Below are 12,146 nucleotides of genomic sequence, written 5' to 3' on the forward strand. Positions count from 1 at the left end.
AGGGGCAGCGTGTCGGGTGCCACTCGCGGGGCTGGGGGAACACGAACGGCAGGTGGAACCACTGACCCGCGAGGCCTCCCACGCGCTCGGGGACTCAGAAGCCCCTGCTTAAACATGGGCCCCCCAGCAGCAGCAAGTCAAAAAAAAAGATTCAAAGGCCCGACTGACACAGACCAGGTGTCTCCAAGTCAGTTCTGTCCATGTTCAGCGTTCGTTCTGTCACCCGTTTGTAATTCTTTAGTCGCTGGGTTAAACATCTGTGCCTGTGATCAGAAGGTTGCTGGTTCCAGCCCGGCCTCATCAGAATAGTAACATGTCTGTGGACCCTGGAGCGAGACCGTTAACCTCCTTCTCCCTGGTTGACACCAAGGTGGCTGCCCCTTCACCGTGACCCCTAATTTTATGCTCACTTGTATGGAGATCAAGACTCTGTTCTATTCTATTCTATTTATTGCTGTAGAAGCTCTTAACAGTCTGACTGAATAAACAAGGAAGTTGAGTTAGATTTAGTCCCACCAACACAAATTATCCTTCAATCTGCAGAAATGCCGCTGCACACTGCACTGGTCACATAATTACCTCGACTCGTCACCTACTATGTGCTGATTATAGGGGGAGCATTCACAATTATCCCGTCATTAAGCTTATCGCACGCGCACACCTCCGTGACTCTTGCACGGTTATACCCTGATGGTTGAAATAAGATGCGGGAATGAGACCGACGGGACACACAGCGTACGCCGGGAAGAGGGAGAGCGACGCGACCTCACATCTACCCCACAGGTTAATATTCTCGCAAAGGGTGAGTTGCTCTGGTATGTCTGAGCTTCAGCTGAATGGTTTTTCTGAATGCTCATCTTCGTTAAAAGTTATACGGATGCATTCAAACGATATGCAGGCGTATGTTCGAAAAAAAAGCTTAACAATTACAATGCTGTCATCGTAGAACCTATGTGGTCTGTCACCTGTCTTCTAATATCCTTTCGAAAAAAAAGCCAGAGAAGAAAATTTATGTCCCAAAATGCTGGTTTACTTTGAAGCTTTCCAATGAGTGTGCCTGCGTTTCCTTTCACTTCTTGAATCATCTGCGTCTAACATGTTCACTGTCTGGCCGAACAGCGACTGCTCCAGCATTTTATAAACCTTTGCAGGGACCTCCTGTTCTGTGGCGTCAGATAGCCACCTGCCCTTACATTACTGTCTGCTTTCACCAAGCTGATAGCTGTGCCACCTGGTCAAACCCCTTGAAGAAAATTCTCTAAGGTCAACAGATTCCTTAACTTTGCAGACCTGAACAAATGTATTTAATCTGGATTTTTTCTTTTTTTTTTTTTTTTAGTGGAATATACAACCCCAAATTAAAAAAAGTTGGGATGTCGTGCAAATTGTAAATAAAAAACAGAATGTGATGATATGAAAATCTCATAAACCCTTATTTTATTCATAACAAAACATAGAAAACATAACAAATGTTTAAACTGAGATAATGTATCATTTTAAGGAAAAAATAAGGTAATTTTGAACGTCATGGCAGCAACATGTCTCAAAAAATAAGGCCATGTTTACCACCGTGTGGCATAACCCTCTTCTTTTAACAGCAGTTTGTAAAAAAGTCTGGGGACTGAGGAGTTTAGGAGCAGAATGTTGCACCATTCTTCTCTGATACAGGAGATTCTCTCTGATCTAGTCGCTCAACTGTCCTAAGTCTTGTGTCGTACTTTTCGTTTTATGATGCACCAAATTTTTTCAATGGGGGAAAGATCTGGATCACTGGCAGGCCAGTTCAGTACCCAGACCCTTCTTCTATGAAGCCATGATGTTATAATTGATGCAGTGTGTGGTTTGGCATTGTCATGTTGGAAAATGCAAGGTCTTCCCTGAAAGAGATGTCATCTGGATAAGAGCATCTGTTGCTCTAGAACCTGGATATACCTTTCAGCATTGATGGTGCCTTTCCAGATATGCAGGCCGCCCCTGCCATAAGTACCAATGCGCCCCTATACCATCAGAGATGCTGGGTTTTGAACTGAGCGCCGATAACACGCTGGGTGGTCCTTCTCCTCTTTAGTCCGGATGACACGGCGTCCCTGGTTTCCAAAAATAATTTCAGATTTAGATTCTTCTGACCACAGAACAGTTTTCCAGTCAGCCACAGTCCATTTTAAATGAGCTTTGGCCAAGAGACGACGTCGGTGATTCTGGATCATGTCCAAATACGGCTTCTTCTTTGAATGATAACTGGCATCTGCAGATGGGGCGGCAAATTGTGTTCACTGGCAATGTCTTCTGCAAACACTCCTGAGCCCATTTAGTGATTTCCATTGCAGAATCATGCCTATTTGTGATGAGGTGCCACCTGAGGGCCCAAAGACCACGGGCATCCAGTATGGTTTTCTGGCTTTGTCCCTCACACACAGAGTATACTCAGAATCTTTTGATTTTATTATGTACTGTAGATGATGATATATTCAACCTCTTTGCAATTTTATGTTGAGAAACTCTTTTTCTGAAATTGCTCCACTATTCGTCACCACAGTATTGGGGGATGGGGACCCTCTGCCCATCTTTACTGCAAAGAGACACTGCAACTCTAAGATGCTCTTTTGATATCCAGTCATGTTACTGACCTGTTGCCAATTGACCTAATTAGCTACAAATTATTCCTCCGGTTGTTAGTTTTTTGTATCACTAACTTTTCCAGCCTCTTATTGCCCTCGTTGCAACTTTTTTGAGACGAGTTGCTGTCATGAATTTCAAAATAAGCGAATTATTATTCATGAAATAGCAAAATGTCTCAGTTTAAACATCGGATATGTTTTCTATGCTCTGTTGTGAATAAAATACGGGTTTATGAGATTTCCGTATCATTGCATTTTGTTCTTATCTACAATTTGCACAACGTCCCAACTTTTTCGGGACTGAGTTGTAGACAGGTGTAACACAATCATCATTGCAAACCTGTACTCAGTAAAAGGTTGGAAGATGGGTGGAGACCACTGGACCCTTTTTTTATTAAAAAACCATAAAGAAAGAACAATAACATATAATGCACAACACTGCAGACTGCAGGTTTTAATATGCAAATAAAGTTTCCTACAGAATAAATTCCAAACTTCTACCAGCACACAGAGTAAGAATGAAATTGCCCATCTGTTTTACATTTTTAAAAGCTTGCATTTTCTGTATATTAATTCACACCTCAGCAAGTAGCCCATGTAATCAGAATGAGAGGAGCATGCTGTTAAGGCCACCACAAAACATGCAGTCTGACCAGTGGAAAGATAACTTACTGCCTTTCTTCAAAATCCACAAATTATTTCTCTCTATTCTAAAATCAGCCTGTCACCATATATATCTGACAGTGGAGCCTGGACTGATAGTATAGACTTTTTAATTCCGATTGTTTTTTTTTTCATGATTGCATGAATGAAAATGAACAAAAGAATGTCATTTCATCAAACAAAATGTGATCCTTTAACCGATAATAATAAATAAGTAGCTTAGGAACAGATTGTTAAGTGTGAGAATGTTCATCACTCTACCCACTAGGTTCCATAATGAGAGAAGAAAGTGAATTTAAGCTCAGTATTGAACACGGCCCCTTCATTATGCCATGATTCAGTGAATATAGCCATTTGACTTTACACCAACAGTGATGTAGTCTATGTGGGCGCATGTATAGCAAAGTCAGCCTTTCACACACAGGGTATCTATAATGCTAAGTTATTCTAGTATCTGATCTAAAGCAATGGTTATTTAGACGATAGCAACATCGATTGCAACTCAAAATGATGCTGTTTTTCCCACAGCACTAATCTGACGGGTCACATAAGTATCTTAGAAAAAGCATTTTAGTCAACGTAATCATTGTAAATCTATTCTCTTATTTCATCAATATGGGATATTCTATAATTTGCTTCAGTTCTCTGAGTATAAAAATGATATAATTTAATTTATATTTAGATTAAACTTAATTTAGGAAACTGTATAAATAATGAACCAAAAATGTTAAAAAAAAATAACATGAAATATCAAGATAAACATACTGTAGCTCTACAAATGAGGATTAAAATAATAAAAGGTAGAATCCAGATACACACAAGAGATGAAACAGAAGACCATGTTAAATGATGTTAGAAACATTTAAGAGAAGTGACAGCGATCGAGCGTATCAACAGTTTTCTTAATGTGACCAACAGGATGGCAGAGTGATTAAACTGGTATGTTTGATGGCTCACGCCTCCCGAGTTGTGGGTTCCACGCTGGCCCACGATCTGTGCATGTGGACTCTCTTCCCATCTTCATTTCGGTTTCCTCTGGGGACTCCTGTCCTCCCACGGCACGGCAACATGTAGTTCAACAGAAGCAGTGACTCCAAATTTCCCGTAGCGTACAATAGTGAACGTGACTCTCCAGATGAGGAGACTTGTTGTTCATATCTGCTCGTGTTTCAAACAAGCCGTTATTCAAAACAGATGGATGAATGGACTTTTCCATCAGTTGAGGAGCGACAAAAACCCATCGAAACAACCAGAGTTTAACACCATGCTGAATTCTGATGCATATTTTAACACATATTTTTACCTTGGACGTTATACTTAAAAGATTCTCAATCAAAATATTTTGCCAGTGATACAGACAATCCCAGCATAAAACCCACCGGTGGTGATATGAATTAATCAGGATTGACTTTGATAGAACTTACTCCGGACCTTAAAGGGAAATCAGTGAAGCACTTTCTAATAAAGAAATGTAATCATTATGATGGAACTTCCACTTTACAGTAGTAAATAGTCTTTTTTGACAAAAAGTTTTTTTGGTAATTGAGGTGCTTCAGGTTTTGAGAGATACCTTTGATTTGTGGCACATGACCGTACAACAATGACTGCAATAAAGACGAGGGAAAACACTGTAGATCTGAGATGCAAGTGTAAGGAGATGAGATGACAGAAATCTAGGTATTGCTCATATCAGCACAGTTACGGTAAGTTGAAAATAAGTTGTGATATTGTTTAAGTTTTGACTAATTCACATGCTTTAACCGGCACACACAGTTAATGATGGAGACAGTAGTGAATGTGTTATTTCATGTCCGCAGTTTTCTGTAATCTGGAGAACTAGTCTGCCAGAAAAGGAAATATTTTAACCACTTATGTGAGTAATGTGTGCCTTGGTCTACTTTCTGAGATACAGTCATCGGCAACTGCAGTAACACAGTTTGACACATTTATAAAGAGGTGGAAATCACAACTTGCAGAAAATGAATTGATTCTAGGTGGCTCAGGCAACTCATTGTACTCTCTCTGGAAAGCGTACAAAGACGACCACCACTGTCACTGCTGAACGGTATGATGAGTAACAGCATGTGTAAAGATGCTTTGGATAAGTCACATCACACGAGACCCGGACAAAGGTTGCCCTGTGGTGAATGTACATGCTCGCTGTAGGAACCCATAGAATCCGCCTTGCAGTTAAATGCTCAAGTAGGTCACTGAAGTCTTTGCTTCCCATGACCAGAAGAGGGAGCTATATGGAGATGGACAGATATATATATATATATATATATATATATATATATATATATATATATATATATATATATATATATATATATATATATATATATATATATCCTCAATGCCTGTTCAAGAGTGTATTGAAGAATGGTAATTATCTTAATTGAGAAAGGCCTTTGTGATATTCACCATTAAATGAATTAGTCATTTTTAACGGATGGTACTCGATGCTGAAAATTCAGTCACCGGTTGATCTAAAATATGTAGTTTTGGGCTCTGAATGTGAATTTCTTAGTGCTGAAGGATTGCCGAATAACTCCTAAAGAAGGCCTGCTTGATAATAATAATAATAATAATAATAATAATAATAATAATAATAATAATAATACAAGCAAATAAAATGTGTAGTATTACTTCATAATACCCATGTCTATATGAAGGATGAACAAAAGGCGATTAATAGGATAAAGAGCATAAGGGATCCTTCCATTTTCCGTACACACTTGTTCCCTGCAGGGCTGTACGGATCCAGAGTTCCCAGGTGGGGAATTACCTAGCATGGGGTGCCAAGCCAATTTAAGGCACACAAACCATTCTGCGATTCAGCAGGAATAGCTGGAGGTGCCCCCACCACGCTATAGGCATGGAGTTAGGGTTAGGGTTAGGGTTAGGCAGAGACTTGGACATCGGTCCCAGGGGCACAAAGCAACAGTGCAAAAAACAGTTTTTAATATTTTTTTTTTCAATTTTTTGCATGCAGGAATAATCTAATACATAACATATAACATTACCATTACACCCAAAACCCATGAATCACTAGTATACTGTCCGTCCAGAGGTCATCTGCAGCCCTGGACTGCCGCCAGGGACGGATTATGGGTTGTGTGGGCCCCTGGGCAAAACGTTCGCGAGGGCCCCCCCCCAGCACCACCACGACAACCACCACAATTCAAGGGCCCTTGGCAGCCAAACGCCCTCCCTATAGGGTCAGGGGCCCTTGTAGGCAGAGGATCAAAGAATGTAGGCCCTCTAAAATAGTCAAACGAAAATACATTGTTGATAAGCGTTGCAAATTGTTTTGGGCTAGGGGCCCCACGGGCCCCCTGCACTCCAAGGGCCCCTGGGCAGTGGCCCCGCTGGCCCGGTCCGTAATCCGTCCCTGACTGCCGCAATAATTAAATAGTCTAAAATACATTCACTCTGTTATTTGTATAATAGAACCTAAGCTGCACGTGACTTATACTGACTTAAAGGTTTCAACTGTATTCGATTATAAAAAATACATTATTGCAGAACGGTAGATGTCAATGTAACTTCTAAATGACAACGAGCATATCCTCTCTCACAAAATTAATATACATTTTTAATGTAAAAAGAGAAAATGTATAACCCATTACAGATAAATGTGTGCATGTGTACATACATCACATTTTTTTTTTTAAAAAAAAAAGGCTGCTGGAGGAGCAGCTTTGATGCGCATGAGGTTAAGTCCTGTAATCGATCACCGAGTCCGCCACGGTACAGTGCGCCCTAGTGATCTGTTTCTCTGCGTTAGACCAACTTCCCAGAAAAGCCGCTCGGTCCGCTCGCCTGCCTCCGAAGATGGAGGAAGTAAGCTAGGGATTAACTGCCATCACTGCGACCGCACTACCCTGCAACGTCGGCTATGCAAGAAACCTGGAGGAAAACCGTTCGTGCAATGCATGGCCACCGTGACACTTCGGGATATCTCCATATCACGTCCTGTTAAGGTAACGCCATATAATCGAAGTATCTAAATAATGCACTGGAGGATAATATACTGTAATAATTGCGACAGGCGTTCTGCACCGAAGCGACGTCAAACTGCTAAATAACATCATGCGCTGTGGTTTTACCTCTGCAGAGAGGGCTGCCCCTCTGCATTTGCCGAATGACAGCTCGCAAAAGGCGATCGGATCACTTGTTGCTCAACTGCATGGACGATAGCAGAGAAGTTGTGACATGTGGGGATCCCTGCAGCGTGCCGGCTTCTCCCGAGCCCTTCAGATCTCTGACCGGTTACTTTCAGAGATCCATTACTCAATACAAATACTGCCAGGTGTAGCTGCAGTAACGTTTTTAAATTGTACAGACACACACCCGGCATCCCGAATTAAAACATCAGACTGGGTCAAGGATGGAATTTAAGATGAATCGATGAGTCAAGATTAAAGAAGTGTGCGCTATTAATCCGAGAGGAAGATTTGTATGAAAATGATTACTTATAATATAAGCTCACGTTGTACCTTGTCTCATGTGGATCACCACGCAACTCTTAACTCCTTAGGCTCGGGCAAGAAACACCGGGCTGTTCCCTCTGCCAATTCCTTAAAAAACCGGTGCATCCAGTTTTCCGTCTCTTTCTTCTAATTATTATTTTTTTCTTTAGCTGAGCACGATCACCGGCGTCTTCCCTTGATCCATTGGTTACAGTTAGCTGGTTGGTTGGTTAGTTAGTTGGTTAGCGGGCGGTGTCGTCATTTGTGTGTGAAAAGGCGAAGGGAAAGCAGCCCTCCGCAGGTGCGGGGGGTCGCGCTAAGTGGAAAAGTTGACGGGCTGGTTTTACTCTGGAGGAAGTCAGCCAGCAAACGCGCTTCAGGTCTCTCTCTCTTTCTCTCTCTCCGCTCCTTTCAAATTTAGTCGGGGAACAGGCTCGTTTCATGTTGCATCTAATTATTACTTTTTCCTGTATCCGTTTGTCTCGTTTTTAAACATTGGGGACATTTTAAAGGAAGTAGCCTATTGCTTTAACATATCAGGGGGCACGAGACCAACCGGGGGAAATAGCGATAATTAAGCCGAAATACCTAATAAGTCCAATATAAAGTATATATTTTTCGCCTGTAACTTATTTTATTTATTATTGTTTTACAAGAACGGGGCCGTCCTTTGAAGTCTCTCAAAAAGCGGTGGAATAACGACACAAGGTAAAACCTTTGAATGAATTATTTATACGTTTCTACGCTGTTTGCGCTTATAATATTGCAACGGAGCGGTACCTGAATGGGGGGCAGAACGGCGCGAGCCTTCAGAGGATCGGTCATATTGCTTAGACTCTTAACCAGTTTTACCCCTCAAAACACCCCTGGTCAAAACTTGTTACCTATACCAACTGCTACGATACTGGAATTAAAGGGGCTTGGACTCCCTTCTTAGATGTTGAATTTTCTTCATGTCATTTTTTGCCTGCCCGGTATCATGAGGGCTCACCGTGGCCATCAGTCATCAGGCAGGCGTGTTGTAGTTAATGACAAGTATCCTCCATCTCAGCCAAGTTTGGACCGAAACATCGGGCTGTGTGTGAGTAACATTTGAAGGGGAATCGACTTATTAGGGTTAGGGTCAGGTGTCCCCCCCACCGCCCGCCCAGCCGCCAGTGCTGCGTGTCTTTGCTGTCATTCTGAGCAATGTGTGGAGACGTGCTGCGACATGAGACTGCCTGTCATACAGCACAAAAATAATAATAATGACCCGCAGCTCGCGTCTATCTCGGTCTGGCAGTTAGTCTCTCGGTTTAAGGTGTCGGCCGAACCGCTTATCTGTAGCATTAAGCTGAAATGGTCCCGTAACGCTGGGATTTGCTACCTCGTGGAAAACCTAGATGATCGACTCAAATTAAAAGCCCTCCAAGATAATATTTATAAGCATCGTCGTATTGATGATTAAATTTTAATATTATGTAAATATCACGAAATTATATCCGTCCCTGAGGTTCCTGTGCCGTGACATTGACTAGAAGTATTTTCATAGTTTTACAAAAGTTTTGAATCATTTTTTTTTCCTCCAGCACTAGGAATGATTATTAGCGTGTCATCTGTGGAACAACACCATAGACTGTACTTTTATTGTTAATATTTTGTGGTGCGTGGATGGAAAAGCTTCCTATTAAACTACACTAAGCACTCTGTTCTCCCTGCCTTTCTGGACTGGGCCTTTGCTTACAACCCAGGTGTCGCAGTAAGCTGATGGCCATACAGGAAAATGTGGCTGTCAGAGTTGCTGAAACATCTGGGTATTAGCTCGAAACACTGGTTCCCCGTATGTCTCCCTTAAGTGGGATATGAGTTGTGGGAATCAGAGTGGGCTGCAACTTCAGTGGTCAGCTGGTCAACAGGACAAGGGACTTTGCTCTCCATACTATTCACAAAAATAGCTTTGTTGCTGTTTTGAAACGTGTCCATTTTTAGCTCCGTCGACCCAATGTAGCATTAGCTGTAGCTTTTTAATATATTTCCGATAACCTGTTAGCTGCTCCTTCATGTCTACGTTAAGTCTACGTCCCATTTGCATTAAGCCGTAGTTGCATCTAGATGAATCTGTCTGCCGAGGCTTGACTGTGAGAATTAGCATGTTGATAATTAATAAAGGAGGGAAGTGAATGAGAGCCAGAACTGTAAGGAGAAAGTCCTTGTCGTAGAGAGGTTTGCACCACCCCGCATATGTTAAATGATGCAAGCGGTGAGGTGTTCATGACCGTGAAAGACCAATACCAGAAATGAGTGTAAAACGAGGCCTTCAACTTTGGGTAATTAGAGCTTTGATGATTTACCTGTAAAACTGGAATAAGTCAGACTCAGGAGGGGTGCATGAAGAATGTTTTTTTTTTGTCTGTATTTTCCCCTTTAGGTGTAGGCTAATATTTTATATTTATTGCTGTTATGTAAATAGCTTCAACCTTTCTTTACTTGGTAAATGAATTGCGATTTTCACAGTTCAGTCTACACCGGAGGAAGAGTCCTTATTCCTTTACCAGAAGAATATAAATTACTTTTGTCTTGCTTATTAGCACTTTGTTGATAATCACGGTGAGAACGGCCCAGATACTAAGATAGCAGTAGGGGTGCCTGTGCTGTCCTGCAGTAGTGTTGTGTGATTGAGCTCATAGTAATGATGTGCGTTGCAATATCTGTCAGGGGTCCCTGACATTCAAGGATCCTCACACTAGTAAAAAAATTAATATATGTGGTTTCTATCTTTTAGATTATTAGATTAGGCCTGTTTGCACCTTGCTTTCAGTATTATTCTAAGGTCTGATTCTGATTTTAAATTTTTTTTGTTTTTTTTTTGGCAAATTTTCTGACAAACACCTTGATGCTGTTTCACAAGATTCTCCGCAGTCTGTCATTACCTGATGGCTTTTTCAATGATTGTTTTCTTATTATTGTAACTTGAATATGAATCACTGCTATTTTTAGAACCTGATTGTCTAAGGAATCTGCTGTCCTGTTGTCTGGTATTGAGCTACACAAAAACACTGTGAACCAGGCAACATATTTGGCAAATAAAATCATCGTCTGTTTATGGAGTGTCCTATGTTATGTTAAATTCGGGGTAACAGCATGCCGGTGTTGTGCATTTAGAGGTTTTCCGCCGAGGATTAGTATTGTTGAGTAACTGAGGTATTCATAAAATTGCCCTTATAACCCATATACCCTAATTTACCCCTAAGAATTAATGACTTTTTCTTTCCGATATAGATTCATTGAGACATAAACCTGCCTTCTCAGCAACCTTATGCGGAACAAGCGTAGCTCAGCCCTCTACATAAACCTATAATAGTCAAATTTTATAATAATGTAATATAAGAAGTGAGTCTTCATGGATGTTTGCATGACGAGATATGTTGCATGGACGTGGAAAGTGTGGAAAGTCTCTAGCTAAGACGGATTCCCCTGTATAAGAGCTAGCCTTTAGTACGACTGCCAGAAATGCATAAAGCTGTTGGTCGCAGCTGAACTGAAGAAGCTGCCTGCTGCTTCACTTCACCCGTGCTGATATGGTTATTTGAAGAGCAGCGTAATGGAGTGTGTCAGTGTTTTTCCTGCGGCCTATGTTTTATTTACAAGGAATATCATTAATTACAGGTTATATAAAGATGGTGCCGGAATTGTAAGCGCATGTAACTTTTAAGATGTTATGTAAAGGACGATATGTAATTAATGTTTCAAAATGGGGAACATTTCCCTGGACATTTCGGCTTTGCTAAAAGCACAGAGGATCGATAAAGTACGGTATTAAGGACCTACCTTTCCGTGCTATGGATCATTGTATTAGGCCACTGTTAATAATTAATCAACTTTTGATCATTGTGGTAGCTGCAGTATAACGTTGTTACGTAATGGAATTATCAATTAAGTGTGTTTGCCTGATCTTTTTACGCTTCTCGGGTTCCTGAAAGAGTTTTTATGCGCAAATGGCTCCTTTTCTTACCTGCCATGCGAGAAATCGAAAAGAAAACAGGCTGCCATCACTGTATGTTTCAGTTAGAAGAGCCTTTCAAGTGTGTTTTTGTCTTGCTGTTTGTGGAAAGCTTTCAGTAATCGTTCCAGTCTTTTGGTGACTGCCATGTGCCCAAGAGAGGCTGTAAGACACTCAGAAAGGAAGATATGTGTACATATATTTTCATATTCTGTGATGTCTCACAATCTCACAGCACTTTCAGGAGCTTTAGTGAGGTCCTTCTTCATAATACAGTACAATTTCCTGGGTTTCACATTTGCTTTCATACTCTTTTTATAGATTTTTTTTTTTTCTGTCTACCTCCAATATTCTACTTGACATCGTCTATTAATAACTGTTTCTGTCTAGTGCCATACCCTATTATTGGTT

General features: G+C 41.1%; 2 protein-coding genes across 5 annotated transcripts in view; one reads left to right on the forward strand and one right to left on the reverse strand.

The window, feature by feature from the left end:
* Positions 1-12,146, reverse strand: part of LOC125710089 (fibroin heavy chain-like) — a 576,413-nt gene that overhangs the window by 154,783 nt on the left and 409,484 nt on the right. The gene's annotated exons all lie outside the window — the stretch shown is intronic.
* ikzf2 (IKAROS family zinc finger 2) overlaps positions 7,034-12,146 on the forward strand; it is a 31,230-nt gene continuing 26,117 nt past the window's right edge. Inside the window, exons 1-2 of one of the 4 annotated variants that reach the window (XM_048979386.1) lie at positions 7,940-8,136; positions 8,413-8,464. Coding sequence is in view for 2 of the 4 variants with exons in the window: in XM_048979383.1 (XP_048835340.1) it covers positions 7,220-7,267 (48 nt within the window). In the remaining 2 variants the exon portion in view is untranslated. Of the gene's footprint in view, positions 7,268-7,939; positions 8,137-8,177; positions 8,465-12,146 lie in introns of those variants that run through there. The other 3 variants (XM_048979383.1, XM_048979384.1, XM_048979385.1) reach the window with 3 other exon arrangements.

This window comes from Brienomyrus brachyistius, chromosome 16 (assembly GCF_023856365.1).
Source record: "Brienomyrus brachyistius isolate T26 chromosome 16, BBRACH_0.4, whole genome shotgun sequence".
Classification (NCBI taxonomy): domain Eukaryota; kingdom Metazoa; phylum Chordata; class Actinopteri; order Osteoglossiformes; family Mormyridae; genus Brienomyrus; species Brienomyrus brachyistius.